At 49.0% G+C, this 16,806-nt stretch overlaps 1 gene segment (V, D, J or C); it reads right to left on the bottom strand.

The window, feature by feature from the left end:
• The window catches only part of LOC117049256, a 46,378-nt gene that overhangs the window by 5,958 nt on the left and 23,614 nt on the right, over nt 1–16,806 (bottom strand). The window contains 2 exon segments of the C gene segment in view: nt 15,133–15,456; nt 16,406–16,714. Coding sequence covers nt 15,133–15,456; nt 16,406–16,714 — 633 coding nt within the window.

Below are 16,806 nucleotides of genomic sequence, written 5' to 3'. Positions count from 1 at the left end.
TTTCTAACATTTGGAAGGCTCAAGAAGTAGATCCATCTGCTTCCTAGATCACAGCTGCTGGTAATAAAGGAGTTTTGGGAATCCTTAAGCGGAGAAGCCTTTCACAAAAGTCACACATTGGCTATGGGTCCACAGATGCATGTCATGTCTTGCTTCAGCCTGGACCCAGACCATTTGGCAACTGTGTTTCTGAAGATGGGTTGCTCCACAGCTGCAGGGTTTCTTCAGCAGGTCTCTCTAGGCCAGCCCCTTTGAGTCCCTTAAGAAGATCCTGCCAACAACTTAAGGCCCTAGACCTATGGAGTGTTTGATTCATCCTCCGAGGAGTCTGTTGGTTCTCAGCCTGGTGGGGCAACATCTCCAGCTCACCAGAGAAGGATGTTGTAGTGCCACCTAACTGCTCTGTGGCTATCTTATGCACTCTCTATAGTTATTTGAGCAATAGTCAACATTGTTATGTGTTTGTTAGAATCCTAAATTATTGGTTTAGTAAGTGTTAGAATTCAATCAAGCCAAACCTTAAAATATATGCCAGGCCACTCTCCTGACCAGGAAATTACCTGGGGTGGACCATTAGGAGGACAAAAGGAATGTGATGAGCCATTAATAATGCCCAGGGCCCTCAGCTCAGAGTGAGTTAGAAGAACCAAAGCCAGGGTTTAAGAGTTGGCTGGAATGTGACCTGGAGGGAAAAGGTTGCACTCTGGTAGAGGCGACTAGCTGGAGAAAGGCTCGGAGATACGGCTGGTGCCTGTCTGAATCAGCTTGGCATGTTAATGCTGTGTCTAAGGTCATATATGTGTGAATAAACCCTCTATAATAAACCCTCTATAATAAAGGCACCGTAGTCTCTACTGTGCCTCATTTCCAAAATAAATCACGAACCCCAGGTGAGTGCCTAGAACCGTGGGAATCTTGCAGTGCTTTGAAGGGGGGGTGGCATGCAACAATATTCTGTCAAATTAAGTTGAAAAGCTGCATATTCACATCCTATTTTGTCTATCCTGAAACTTTTTTTTTTGAACGCACCTTGCCTTGCAGATCTCTCTTCCCCAAGTTTCTTTTATGTATAATGTGCTGTCGAGCTCCCTATAACACCATGCTTACAAATTTTCACAAACAGAAATGCATTCAGTAGCTTCCCACTAACATATCTCTTTTAAAGTTTGCAAACTGATTTCAGCTGCTGCTTGTGTGTTGGTTACAACCTCCTCATCCTCTGCAGCAAATAAAGGACTTGTGTTTTCATTCACTCCCATAATGTTATGGATTCATCTTGCTGTGCTGTTTTCTCAGGAAAAGACATAGGAGCAAGAAAGCAGCTATGACCTTATTTAGGATAAATCCAATCCAGAAAGCGGAACTGGAGAATAGATGTCCTTCGCCTGTTAAGAAAGAAAGGCAGATCAGCTCTTGTTTGTTATTCACAATTACAGGTTTATTTTCCAGGAAACTTTTTAAACCCCCCTCCCTCCCAGCACCAACACCGCTTGGGATGCAAAAACTGAAATAAAATATTATTCATTGGAACCCTACAAAAAATACTTTGGAGAAGGGAGCCCCCTTTTTTCTGGGATTGTGGGGCTGAGAATCAGCTCTCAAAAGAGTGATGATTAATTGCACATTTATTCACAATCCAATGAAAACTAGTTTAATTCACAAAAGTGAACTTTATCCAGCAATAGCAGTCCAAGAGTCATTTCTAGTACCCCTGCCACCCCCTTGCCTCTTAGGATGTCCTAGATCAGTAGTAGTGGCGAACCTATGGCACATGTGCCAGAGAGGGCACTCAGGGCCCTCTCTATGGGCACGCACACCATTGCCCCCAGCAGGGCTGTTGAAGAAGAAGAAGAGTTTGGATTTGATATCCCACTTTATCACTACCCAGCCCACCTTTCCTCACTAGGAAAACAGAAGTGAAGCACTCAAAACGGAAGTTATACTCAGAACAGAGCACGTTCAACTTCCGAAAAATGTTCCAAAACTGGAATACTCGTTTCCAGGTTTGAAGTGTTCAGGTTCCAAGTAGTTTCAACTAAGCTGTTTGAAAACTGAGATACCACTGCCCTCCAGAGGATGGTCCTGACCAACTGGGGAAGCGTGACAGTCTTTAATTCACTGTAAATGTGGACACCTAAAGATATGGCCTGTGCTCAAATAACGAATGTTGGAGATGCAATAAGGAAATTGGCACATATATTCATATTTGGTGGCATTGCAAAAATATTAAGGGATTTTGGGATAATGTTATATAAGGAATTAAAAAAGATGCTGAAATATTCTTTTTTTAAAAAATCCAGAGTTATTTCTATAGGGAATGCTGGACGATGATATTCAAGTCAAGGACAGGTGCATACTTACGTATGCAACAGCAGCAGCCAGACTCCTTATAGCAAAAAATTGGAAAGCCAAAAGAATACCCAGTAAAGAAGATTGGCAAATAAAAATGATAGCTTATTATAATTTGGCTACAAAAATTGGTGAAGTTACAATAAGTCAAGAAAGAATAGATAAGGATTGGAAGTCATTTAAAGAGTATATTATGTCATGTGGAAAAAGCTGATCTTTTGGCAGATCTGTGAAGGCTCAAGCAAACGCATAAAGGAGAGAAGAAAAATTATAAAGGTATACACATAATTAAGGAGAAAGAAAAAAATGCAATATAGGGAAGGCTAGAAGCCATCACAGGGTGGGGGGGGGTGGCGGGAAAGGGGGAAATTGTTTTTTTTAATTTTATTTTATATATATATATATATATATTTAAGTTATGTAATTTTTGTTTTCAAGTTGTGTCTTTTTTGTATTTGCAAAATTGTCAATAGAGTTTTTTTTTTTAAAAAAAAGAAAGAAAATTCCATCCCTGTAAAAAGAAAAAGAGATATGGCCTGTGCTCATTTCCTTCCTGCAAAATCATTACAATCAGGTCCACCCTGGTATGGCTGGCTGGTGGCAGGGAAAGCTGATACGTTTATTTGAACCCCAAATCGAAGCAAAGCCAATGGGGAAAGAGGAGGGAAAGTCTGCGTGTCTGCAGTGTTGCAGCTTTTGGGACAATAAGGTCAGAAAAGCAGCATGTGGGCAGACGACGCGGGCATCTTCTGCACAGAGGCGAGCTGCTGATCCTAGCAGGCAAAAGAGGCCGCGGTTGTGTTGCTCTTCACAGTTTCAAAAGCTGGCACGAAGTGTTAGGAACTGGCAGACTTTCTTACCGGATTTCTCCCCCGATGATCCTCTGTGCAAAGATTCTACTTATGTGTCTTATTCTTAATTGCCATGCTAGTGCAGGGGTCGCCAGCGTGATATCTGTGGGTGCCAGTTTGCCCGCCAGTAGAATCATAGAATTGTAGAGTTGGAAGAGACCCCCAAGGGTCATCTAGTCCAACCCCCTGCAATGCAGGAATCTCAGCTGAAGCATCCCTGACAGATGGCCATCCAGCCTCTGCTTAGAAACATCCAAGGAAGGAGAGTCTACCACCTCCCGACGGAGTCCATTCCACTGTCAACCAGCTCTTACTGTCAGAAAGTTCTTCCTGATTTCAGTCAGAATCTCCTTTCTTGTAACTTGAAGCCATTGGTTGGAGTCCTACCCTTCGGAGCAAGAGAGAACAAGCTTGTTCCATCTTCCATGTGACAGCCCTTCAGATCTTTGAAGATGGCTATCATATCTCCTCTCGGTCTCCACTTTCCCAGGCTAAACATACCCAGCTCCTTCAACCGTTCCTCATAAGGCTTGTTTTCCAGACCCTTGGTCATCTTGGTTGCCCTCCTGCATACCTTCCAGCTTGTCAACATCTTTAAATTGTGGTGCCCAGAATTGGAACCTCAGGTTACATACCGTCCTCCTTACGGACGCTTCAGGTAAAGAGCTCCGCTAACGTGGAAGTAGGTGCCCCTGGTAGCGAACTTTGCCCCGGGATGCAAGCAGAAGTTGTGTGGTGGCAGTGGCGGCAGCAGGAGGCCCCATTAGCGAAAGCGCACTTCAGGTTAAGAATGGTTTCAGGTTAAGAACGGACATCCGGAATGAATTAAGTTCGTAACCTGGGGTACCACTGTATTCCAGGTGTGGTCTGATCAAGGCTGAATAGAGTGGTACTACAACTTTCCTTGGTTGGGACACTACTTCTGTTGATGCAGCCCAGAAGAGCAGCAACTCTCATGCTGCCTGCAAAAGTCCTCGGTAAATATCCCCTCAACAATCCACAATGCATAAAAGTTGGTTTGCTCAAACCTTTCCCTCTCCCTCTCCTTCAGTTCCAGTTCCAGGTAGGTAGCCGTGTTGGTCCGCCGTAGTCAAAACAAAATAAAAATTTCCTTCCAGTAGCACCTTAGAGACCAACTAAGTTTGTTCTTGGTATGAGCTTTTGTGTGCATGTGCCTCTCCTTCAGATATAAGAAGGAAGAAGAGCAGGGACGTAGCAAGGGGGGCGGGGGGGGCGGGCCACCTCGTGTTCCATAATGGAGGGGGTGACAAATTATCAAGGAACATTTTTTTGGAATTTTTTTTTTTTAAAAAAAAACTTTTGAAATTTTTTTTTTTAATGCCTGCTCCGAAGGTCTTATCTTACTATACTAGGGATTATATAGCTACATATGAAATTTCATGCATATCGGTTAATATCTTGACCCTTGAAGTGTTTTTTGATTGTTGGAAACGCTTCAAACCAACTTCTGCACTTCTTGGAGCCCGGCACGTTTCCTCTGCGCGTACCTTACTGAAGCGCCTTTCCTTGCTGCCGTCTCCTGTGCTATTCAGCAGAGTTTTCTTTTCTTATCTTCTCTCACGCAACGGGTTGTGTGCATGCCAGCATATTACAGACAACAGAGTCCGGCTTCTTTCTAATCTAGAAGCTTTATTTTACAAGGCATAAATCATTACATTCCGGGAGAGTCGCAAGCCATGTTGGTGGCTTCTCCCTTCTCCCCGTTCTCCGGACAAAGAAACAGAAAGTATCACATTACACAGTACAACAGTACACAGAGCATCCGGTGACGCTCTTCCTCCTGTGGGTGGGACAATCTGGTTGAGCTTGTTAACTCTAAAAGCTCCAAACCTCTACACCCCCTCTTGTCCCGCACACAGGGGCGTTGTAAGCTTGCAGCTTACCTCACACAAACCCTCACAGAACTCCCCATGACGTTGGAAGCTCAGGGGCTTCGTGAACCCAACCCTCTGGTTCACCTGACCAGGACAGTACTTCAGCTTCTCCAAGCCGGTCTGAACGCACACGTCTCGAAAGAGAACGTCTAGGTGTTTGGGTCTGGCCTTGACTTGTCCAGACTCTGCCACCAACAAACAGAGTTGGTTGTCCTCCCAAACCATCACGGGCAGGCAACTCTGAACGCAGATCTCTTGGACCAAACAACTATTGAACTCCAGTTCCCTGCAAAGCACTGACAACGCACTGTACCTGGCTTCTGCACGAGAACGAGCAATGAGGCTCTGGCACCGGGACTTCAGCCCGCCTAGAGCTCCTCCACACTGTACAACCATTTCAGACACAGATTTCCTGTCCTCGGAATTTGCCGAATCGCTGTCGCACCAGCGTGTGAGCTGGGGCTCACCGGTAGCTGACAACTCCGGGCAAAACTCCTTAATCTCCTGCAAACTCTGGAGCACTCTCACCATGCCATTCCAGGCATGCACGCTGGGATTTGCAGCCACCTTGCTGAACAGATCCACAGCAACTGCTATGTCAGTTTTGCTCAACTGTGAAGGAAACAACAGCCTCCCAGGAGCTGACCTAAACACCTCGGGGCTCTCGAACTCAGAGCGTTCCCCGGTCTGACTGTCCTCACTTAGACACGTCTCCATGGGTGTTCTGACACTAGCACATTCAGACACTCTGAACTTCCTCAACAACTGCACTACCTTGCCAGTCTGATTGAGCAAGACACTACCGTCTTCGGCTCTGTCTACCTGCACACCTAGGTAAACACCAACAGGGCTTAGGTTCCTGAGCTGGAAAGACTGACCAAGCTCCTCTGCGAACCGTTGCACCTGTCCCCTGGTCTCCACCAGGTAAAGCATGTCCGCACTGGACTGCAGAACTAGCTCCTGCTCTGGGCTTACTCCTGCCAGAAACAGGCAGCTATCAGCACAACTCTGGCTGACACCTAGCTTTCTCAAAGCTTCTTGCACGCCTGAGGACCAATCTCTGGCTGACTCCTTCAAGCCAGTGATTGCCTCGTGCAAACTCCACACCTGATTTGGCCCGTTGTCCTCGAACCCTGGCGGAGGTACCTCGTACCTCTCCTCATCCAGGTCAGAATCCAAACAGGCACCCAAACCAAAGTGGCTTACCTCAAAACTGCTTTGAGTCGCGACCGCTAACAGCATGCGCGTGGTTTCGCTTCTGAGAGAGGGTGCGTCCAGTACCTCGGAACAATGGACCCCCTCCTCCTGAGTGAAACCTCTGGCTACTGACCTAGCCTCGCACTGCAACTCGCCAGTTGCTGCCGTCTTGAGTCTGCACACCCAACGACCTTCTGACAGCGTCGTGGTTGTGCACACACCCAAAGACCTCATTGAGCTTACCTGCTCTACCATGGCATCCTGCCATTTCTGGGCCTCACCTTGAGATACCCATTGAACCTTCACAAGGCTCTCCGGTTCACACTGAACCAAACAAGCACTCACGCTAGTGGCCGTGAACCTTTCGGGCAGAATCCCTTCAGTGGATCGTGCAGACTGCTGTGATACCACTTCAGATTCTCCCTCTGTTCCAGTTGCACTGGATTCCACCTGCACGTCCTTGACGTCAGGCATCTCACCTACTGACTTGCTGCGCCTGTGCATCCTAACTGAACCACCTAAGGATGACGTTGGCGCGCCTTTGGGCTCCTGCTTCACTCCCAAAGAACCCTGCTCTTGCTCCAGGACGAGACCTGCGCCAGGCTCTCCTGGAGAAGAGTTGCCACACAAAGAGTCACCATGCGTGGCCTGCCTCCTAGTCCGTGACATAGGAGATGCGGGTGCACTCCCAGGCTGCTGCCTTGGAGTTGCCCCTAGCTGCGCTGCACCCTGGTGATGGCCGGGAACTCGGCCCGAGCCACCAGCAGGTGCCAAAGCCACAGCAATACCCCCTCTTGGGGCTGATCCACCTGGACCACCACCGCCACCAGCAGGTGGCGTATCTGCCTGTCCATCACTGACAGGACCATCCAGAACATCAGGGCTTCTAGGGATGTGTTCCAATCCATTCTGCTCAAAGAATTCAGCACTCCTGCTGACTAGAACCTGGGTCTGGTCACTATCTGGGCTAACTAACTTCCAGCTACGCAAGCTGGGTTCGTACCCACAGAAAAACACTTTCGGAACCTTGGTACCACCCAGTTCCACCCAGAACCCTTGAGGAAGCTCTGCATCCAAGAGCATGTCTTCAGTGGCAGCATGCAGCATCCTTTGCTGCCTCTCTGCAAGACCACATACCTGGGAACAGCCTACTCCAGTAGAAACCTGCTGTTCCACATCTGCAACCAGTGGTACTGCCTCAGTTGCCTCCTTGAGCAACGCAGACCACATGTGGTGAGAGAAAGCATCAGCCAAACACTCAGAACAGCACGCTCCCCCCAGGCTAGCATTTGGCTTCCCTTCAGAAACAGCCACATGAACCAGGGAAAAGGGACGCGTGGTTTCCCTTTCAGACGCGGGGTAGCAGGATGTCGACTCCTCGACCTTGCAAACCCTGCAATCAAGAAAGCTGTTACATGCCCTTAACTTGCACCCTTCAGAGAACTCAGGCTGCTTCAGCACACTGTCCCAGTGGCGACTTGCCAGCCTTTGGTACCACTGACACAAACATAAGTGGTGCACGGGCACACTGGTGCACTGAGCAAACATTCCATCAGCGCCACCTCCCCCTGTTCTGGATTGAGACTTCTTAACAGCAAACAGCCCGTCCTGGCTGCATTCCATGCGTAGAAGCATCTTCTGGCCCCTGCAAGCAGAACAGGTGATAAGCACAAAACAGACAGCAAAAACATTGGACAGAAGGTTTGACATAAACAAACAATACAGAGTTATGTCAACAGCCACAGAAAACGCCAGTTCTGTCCCTTGGATCTGTCCCTTGACTGTTAGCAAAAAGTCAAGCCTTTTCTTGCCTCCAACAGTCAGTTCTTCAAACTGCTCTGTAGAAAAAGAGCTGCAGTTCCTCACAAGTCCACCAGGAGGAACGATGACGATGACGATGGCAACCATCACACGCAGCTCACCAGGGTTGGCCTTCGTTGCCACGGCAACTGCACCACAACAGTAGGGCTTATCTCGGCTCCATCCTTTTCCGCCTGGGCTGTGGTAGAGCTGTTGCGATTCTCATGGCCAGTACCACACGTCATGTCCTTGGCCTTATCTTCAGCCATGCACGTCAACAAAAGACCAGGTGCAGGCTACGTGCCAAAACACAGATCCACAGTCAAGGCGTTTACGCTGGCTTCAGACTTGGAAACAGCCCCTCCCTTTCTGGGAGCAAAGCCCACGGCGATCTGGCCCCCCTCCTGCTTTCCATGGCACTGTTGCTGCACAACAGCCATAAGCCGAGCTGGGGGCGAGCTTTCCAAAGCCACTTCAGCCAGTCCCTCAGCCCCAGGAAACTGGGCTAGGGTCTTCTTCCAGGCTTCACAAGCACTGGCCAGACCTTCCTCCTCACAGGCGTTGGCCAGAACATCAACGCTCTCAGGGAACAGCCCTCTGCACCGAAGCTGTGAGGCTGGAGGTGCTTGCAAACAAAAGCTTCCCTCCTCCTTGCTGGGAATGCTATGGCTCCCTCCATCTTGCCCAGGGGTAGCGTACTTACGAATCTGTAGCTTCTCACCCGGCTCCACAGATGGGGGTTTCACCAGAGAGGGTACACTGCTTGGGCACACCTCAATCTGGGCTTTCCTGCTGCCTTCCAACCTCTGGCAGCAGGTTTTAGGCTCCTGAGCCATTCAGCAGACTGCTGAATGCTCCTGCTGGCAAAGCAAACTCCCTGGGTGCTCCATCACAGTCCAAGCCAGGGAGGCAAAGCACACACGTTCTGGATCCTTGGAACTGTCCCAGAATCAATCCAGAATGGGGAAAAGCTTGGATCCATAACCTGAAGTGTTTTTTGATTGTTGGAAACGCTTCAAACCAACTTCTGCACTTCTTGGAGCCCGGCACGTTTCCTCTGCGCGTACCTTACTGAAGCGCCTTTCCTTGCTGCCGTCTCCTGTGCTATTCAGCAGAGTTTTCTTTTCTTATCTTCTCTCACGCAACGGGTTGTGTGCATGCCAGCATATTACAGACAACAGAGTCCGGCTTCTTTCTAATCTAGAAGCTTTATTTTACAAGGCATAAATCATTACATTCCGGGAGAGTCGCAAGCCATGTTGGTGGCTTCTCCCTTCTCCCCGTTCTCCGGACAAAGAAACAGAAAGTATCACATTACACAGTACAACAGTACACAGAGCATCCGGTGACGCTCTTCCTCCTGTGGGTGGGACAATCTGGTTGAGCTTGTTAACTCTAAAAGCTCCAAACCTCTACAACCCTCCCCCACCAAAATAGCTGTTCACTTGGCTGTTTTCCTATGTCATGAAGGATGAAATTTCAGTTCAGAGAACACTTACTGTTCCCAACCCTAACCCTGTGGAAAGTCATCTAATTAGACTTTAATTTGATTTTGAGATGTTTTTAGGAGGTAATTTAATTATTGTTTGATTTTATACCAATAACCAATGTTATGTATCTGATGTTAGCCACCCTGAGCCCGACTTCGGCCAGGGAGGGCGGGATATAAATAAAAGTTTTTTTTTGTTACTTGTTATTATTCCTTTGTAAGAAAATATGAAATAACGTAAAACAATGTTTGCGGGGGGGGGGAATCAATGGGGGGGTTGACAAGAAATTTCCCGCACCAGGTACCACCTGGCCTTCCCGTGCCGGGGGGGGGGCAAATTTTTTTTTGCCCCCGGGTACCAATTTACCTTGCTACGCCCCTGGAGAAGAGCTGAAGAGCTGGCCATGTGCTTGCAGAGACTTAGTGTGCTGCTGCAGGTGGTTGCTGTTTGCCAGTGGGCCAGTGCCTGGCCTGCACAGAGCTCTCCATCAACTTAAGGGACCCCTAACCATTAGGTCCAGTCGTGGACGACTCCTGGGTTGTGGCGCTCATCTCGCTTTATTGGCCGAGGGAGCTGGCGTACAGCTTCTGGGTCATGTGGCCAGCATGACTAAGGAGCTTCTGGCGAACCAGAGCAGTGCACGGAAACACCATTTACCTTCCCGCCGGAGCGGTATCTATTTATCTACTTGCACTTTGATGTGCTTTCGAACTGCTAGGTTGGCAGGAGCAGGGACCAAGCAATGGGATCTCACCCCGTCGCGGGGATTCGAACTGCCGACCTTCTGATCGGCAAGCCCTAGGCTCTGTGGTTTAACCCCCAGTGCCACCCACGTCCCATTCTCCATCAACACCCCACAGAAATTGGGATTGTGCCAAAAAAGTTGCCTATGGAGACGGTTGCCTTGGCGACGTTACTTTGCTGGAAAGTGTTGGTGTTGGCAACAGAAGACACTTTCCATGAACCCATTCGTTCACCATGAGTCACTTGCATTGGGCAACCTTCAGGGAGTTTCCACGCTTTGCTTTCAGAAGGTCACAAGTTCGGCAGTGGTGACTGGTGCCCTGTCGGATTGGTGGCATGGAAGGCAGGGACACCAGGGCCAATGATGGACAGAGCCAACTCATTCTAGTTTTGTCCTAATTCTCTTCCCCGCTGAGTTCAACAAAAGGGCAATGCTGAGCCTAAGGAGGAGGAAGCTGAGAGACAAGGCCAAACCCTGCATTGGTTGTAAGGAAGAAGGTAGACAGATGATGGTCGGCTGAGGTCAGATTCAGGGGTGGTAGGAAAGTGCCCCGTTCTTCCTAATAGACCAGCTTCGACTGGCTCAGTTCCAGGCATAAGAGCATCTCTAATAGCCAAATTAAAGCCAAAATCTGGAAAGCCCCCACAAGTCAGATGTCACAGGCTGGTCATAATAATAATAATAATAATTTATTATTTATACCCCGCCCATCTGGCCGGGTCTCCCCAGCCACTCTGGGCGGCCTCCAACAATCAAAATACAATACAGAGTCACAAATTAAAAACTTCCCTAAACAGGGCTGCCTTTAGGTGTTTTCTGAATGTCAGGTAGTTGTTTATTCCCTTGACTTCTGACGGGAGGGCGTTCCACAGGGCGGGCGCCACTACCGAGAAGGCCCTCTGCCTGGTTCCCTGTAGTTTTGCTTCTCGCAGTGAGGGAACCGCCAGAAGGCCCTCGGCACTGGATCTCAGTGTCCGGGCTGAATGATGGGGGTGGAGACGCTCCTTCAGGTATACAGGACCGAGGCCGTTTAGGGCTTTAAAGGTCAACACCAACACTTTGAATTGTGCTCGGAAACGTACTGGGAGCCAATGCAGATCTCTCAGGACCGGTGTTATGTGGTCCCGGCGGCCACTCCCAGTCACCAGTCTAGCTGCCGCATTCTGGATTAATTGCAGTTTCCGGGTCACCTTCAAAGGTAGCCCCACGTAGAGCGCATTGCAGTAGTCCAAGCGGGAGATAACCAGAGCATGCACCACTCTGACAAGACAGTCTGCGGGCAGGTAGGGTCTCAGCCTGCGTACCAGATGGAGCTGGTAGACAGCCGCCCTGGACACAGAATTAACCTGCGCTTCCATGGACAGCTGTGAGTCCAAAATGACTCCCAGGCTGCGCACCTGGTCCTTCAGGGGCACAGTTACCCCATTCAGGACCAGGGAGTCCCCCACACCCGCCCGCCTCCTGTCCCCCAAAAACAGTACTTCTGTCTTGTCAGGATTCAACCTCAATCTGTTAGCCGCCATCCATCCTCCAACAGCCTCCAGGCACTCACACAGGACCTTCACCGCCTTCACTGGTTCTGATTTAAAAGAGAGGTAGAGCTGGGTGTCATCTGCATATTGATGAACACCCAACCCAAACCCCCTGATGATCTCTCCCAGTGGCTTCATATAGATATTAAAAAGCATGGGGGAGAGGACAGAACCCTGAGGCACCCCACAAGTGAGAGCCCAGGGGTCTGAACACTCATCCCCCACCACCACTTTCTGAACACGGCCCAGGAGGAAAGAGCGGAACCACTGTATAACAGTGCCCCCAGCTCCCAACCCCTCTAGCCGGTCCAGAAGGATGTTATGGTCGATGGTGTCAAAGGCCGCTGAGAGATCCAGCAGAACCAGGAAACAGCTCTCACCTTTGTCCCTAGCCCGCCGGAGATCATCAACCAGCGCGACCAAGGCAGTTTCAGTCCCATGATGAGGCCTGAATCCTGATTGGAAGGGATCCAAATGGTCCGCATCTTCCAGGCGTGCTTGGAGTTGTTCAGCAACCACCCGCTCAATCACCTTGCCCAAGAATGGTAAATTTGAGACTGGGCGATAGTTGGCCATATTGGCCGGGTCTAGAGATGTTTTTTTAAGAAGCGGTTTAATGACCGCCTCTTTCAGCGGGTCTGGAAAGATTCCCTCGCAGAGGGAAGCATTCACCACCGCGCAGAGCCCATCGCCCAGCCCTTCCCGGCTAGCTTTATAAGCCAGGATGGGCAAGGATCTAGGAGACAGGTGGTCGGTTTCACTCGTCCAAGCAGCCTGTCCACATCCTCGGAGGTAACAGATTGGAATTGATCCCATGAAACATGACTAGACAGGGCTCTAGCACTCTCCCGCCCCGGCCCTGCTCCCACGGTGGAGTCTACCTCCTTCTGAATCTGAGCGACTTTATCTGCAAAAAACTTTGCAAAAGCATTGCAGGAGATCTTGGGGTCCCTACCAGACCCCGGTGATAAAGGTGGTTCTGCTAGGTTGCGAACCACCTGGAAGAGTCTCCTGCTGCTGTTTTCTGCAGATGCAATAGAAACAGCGAAGAAGGTCCTCTTCGCTGTCGCCATTGCCACTTGGTAGGCTCGAAGTTGAGCTCTAACCCGTGTCCGGTCTGATTCAGAATGAGTTTTCCGCCACCGGCGCTCTAGCCGTCTCAGCGACTGTTTCATCGCCCTCAGCTCCGGGGAAAACCACGGAGCTGTCCGGGCTCCATGCAATCGGAGAGGACGCTTCGGAGCCAGACAGTCAATAGCCCTGGTTAACTCCGCATTCCAGCGGGCCACCAGGGAATCAACTGTTCAAAATCAACAGTAATCACCCAGTTCAAAATTGGAGTTGACTTTTTACCAGCTAAAACAGGACCTCCATAGACCTGGATGAGTGTCAGAGCAGTTCATTCCAGGTGGCCTTTCTACTTCAAAATTAGTTGCTGAGACTGAAAGTCTCTGCTTCCCTACACTTATCTAAGTTCCCTCCTCTCCAGGGCTTTTTCCGAGCAATCAGAGACTGCGCCAGCATGCAGACAACATCTCCTCCGCCCTTTGCATGCCTCTTCTGGTTCTGGGGAACAAGTGGGGAGGGGAGCTTGTCACAGCAGAAGGAAGAGACACTCTTGCTTCTTCAACAGCCGGACTCATCTCTGTCTCTTGGCTTCAATTCCCCACTGCTTCAGTTTCTGCCTCTGATTCTGGCCTCCTCTCCGCCACAGACTACCTCTTCCGCTTCTGACACTTCCTCTTCTCTGTCTTCTCTCTTTGACCACTCAACATTGTCTCACCACCAATCCTGGGACTCTTGAGTCTTCTTCCCTTGTTGGTTCCCCAGCTGGTTCCTCCCACCATTCCTCTGTGCCCAACCAGTCCATGACATCAGAGAGACAATACTGGCCTGGATGGACAAAGTAGCTTCATTCCAAAGCAACCTGCAATTTGAGGGAAGGCCCCAAACCACACTGGAAGCGTACATGTGTTGCATTAAGATGGCCCCAGGTTGTATATATGGGGTTTTAAGTGGTTTTAATTTTGGTTCCTCTGTTTTGTTTTTGTTGGGTTGGTGTTGGTTAAATGTTAGTTGAGGTTGGTGGTCATTTTAATTTGGGTATAACTGTAAACATTATTATTATTATTATTATTATTATTATTATTATTATTATTATTAGTGGCCCTAAGATGTGGTGAGGACAACTGGCTTAGATGACTTTAAAAGGGGAGAAGACAAATTGATGGAAGTGGAGATAGCTACATGGACCCTCCATGTCAGGAGAAAGCACGCCACAGAATACCAGCAGCTAGGAAGCATCTTTTCTTGGGAGAAAAGCGATGACAAACCTAGACAGCATCTTAAAAAGCAGAGACATCACCTTGCCGACAAAGGTCCGTATAGTTAAAGCTATGGTTTTCCCAGTAGTGATGTATGGAAGTGAGAGCTGGACCATCAAGAAGACTGATCGCCGAAGAATTGATGCTTTTGAATTATGGTGCTGGAGGAGACTCTTGAGAGTCCCATGCACTGCAAGAAGATCAAACCTATCCATTCTGAAGGAAATCAGCCCTGAGTGTTCACTAGAAGGACAGATCCTGAAGCTGAGGCTCCAGTACTTTGGCCACCTCATGAGAAGAGAAGACTCCCTGGAAAAGACCCTGATGTTGGGAAAGATGGAGGGCACAAGGAGAAGGGGACGACAGAGGACGAGTGTTGGACAGTGTTCTCGATGCTACCAACGTAAGTCTGACCAAACTGCGGGAGGCAGTGAAAGACAGGAGTGCCTGGCATGCTCTGGTCCATGGGGTCACAATGAGTCGGATACGACTGAACAACTGAACAACAAAAACAAGGAAACACCAACAGGAGAGCACTATTGGCCACCTTGCTCTGCCAGTATGTTTCTCAATAGCATCTGTCCTGCACTGTGGGGGAAAGGGAAAGGGACTAAATCAGCCTTTGTCAACGTGGTGCCCTCCAGATGTTCTGGACTACAACTCCCATCAGCCCTGGCCAGCACAGTTTTGCTGCCTGTGGCTGATGGGAGTTGCACTCCAGAGCATCTTCCTTGAAGGTGAAGGGTGGAGGAGATGAACCTTTGATACAATAGAGCATCTTACTAATGTCCTTATTTCTGGCTAATGGGAGGTCCAGTAGCAGGACTGGGAAGCCATGGAGATCCTCAGGGTCACTAGGCAATGCTGAGCAAGTCATTGGTTTGATTCGGTAGAAAGCAGCCTTCATATATATCCAGATACTTCTGGGGGAAATGGGGCCCAGGCTTACCTGGTTCAGATGTGCTGCTTACGACTTTTAGCACCACAGATTTGCTAATGGGGGGCTGGGAGTTGTGCACAACCCAGCAAGTGAACACTGAAGAGCTTCTCTGCTTAGTTGCTGTCACTTCCAGGGAACTCCGAAGGGAGAAGGTCCCATCCTGATTTGGGATTTTGAAAACTGGCACCTCCAGGGGGGTTTCCTCCCGGTCCTTCAGCCAGTTAAAAATGATGTCTCTGGGATAAAAGCCTTCTACGTAGCAGGTGACTGTCACAGTGTCATTCACCTGGACAGGTGAGGGAGGGTCCATTTTCAGCCATACTTTGGGCGGAACTGAGCAGACAAAGCCAATTGTTAAAATGTGGACTTTTTATGCTCTGCGCTTTTAAGGAGAAATCAATATTAATTAATTCATAGGACTTATATCCTACTCTTCAGCCAGAAAGGCTCCCAAAACGATGTTCATATAATATATATGTAAAATGCAATAACTAGCAATGACTTCAGTCTAAAATGCTACAACACAAAAGGAAAAAGGGAAGGGAAGGGGAAATCAACCAAACTTATGTCACCAGGGTCTCCTTTTAACTGACAGGGTGCTGACTGGGATGGAAACAGACTGCTAATAGTCGTAAAAATAGGCCTTGCTGGTCCCTTGAGAAATAGCCTGGTGACCCCACCTTCCCTGAGGTATCCTTTTGGGGGAGAATTACAGAATTGGTCCCTTCCAAACTACAATTCTATGATTTTATGTATACATATATGTGTAAATAAGGGGCACAGGTGGTGCTGTGGGTTAAATCATAGATCCTAGGGCTTGCCGATCAGAAGGTCAGCTGTTCGAATCCCCGCAACAGGGTGAGCTCCTGTTGTTCGGTCCCAGCTCCTGCCAACCTAGCAGTTCGAAAGCACGTCAAAGTGCAAGTAGATGAATAGGTACCGCTCCGGCGGGAAGGTAAACGGCATTTCCGTGCGCTTCTCTGGTTTGCCGGAAGTGGCTTAGTCATGCTGGCCACATGACCCGGAAGCTGTACGCCGGCTCCCTCGGCCAATAAAGCGAGATGAACGCCACAACCCCAGAGTCATCCGCAACTGGACCTAATAGTCAGGGGTCCCTTTACCTTTACCTATATGTGTAAATAAAGACCCAACAGTCCCTGCTGACCTTCATTCGAAGGAAATGAAATTCTGGAAAAACACAGGAAGGCAGCCCTGGAGGCTCTCACTGCTTGGAGATAATGTTCTTCCCCACTGATGTAAGAACAATTTGTCAGTCACTTACCAACCACAGAAACCACACTGCCTTTTCCCTTGCGCTTCAGTCCGAAGAATTCTCTCGTGCAATAATAGGTCCCAGCATCCTGGCGTTCGATGTGGGGGATGAGGATGGAGAAGTCTGTTTGCGAGCCAGGGTGGACTCTTCTCACCCGGGAATCGGTTCCTGTGTCAAGAGCTTGGGACCCCTTGTACCATTTCACGGTAGGGCGGATAATTGCCCGGGTCAATTGGCAGTGCAGGGTGATGGTCTCTCCAATGGAAGTGGATAGAAATTTGGGCTTCTGCTGGACCTTCGCATAGATTCTTTTGGCATCTGAAAGAACATCACATAGTTCTGGTTCCTCTCCAGATTCTGCTTTTACTACCCCTGTTTGATTTAAAACATTTTAATCACTTTGGAGGTAG

Source organism: Lacerta agilis, chromosome 6, assembly GCF_009819535.1.
Source record: "Lacerta agilis isolate rLacAgi1 chromosome 6, rLacAgi1.pri, whole genome shotgun sequence".
Lineage (NCBI taxonomy): Eukaryota > Metazoa > Chordata > Lepidosauria > Squamata > Lacertidae > Lacerta > Lacerta agilis.
Note: the sequence above shows the minus strand (reverse complement) of the source record. Positions and strands in the feature narration are given on the sequence as shown.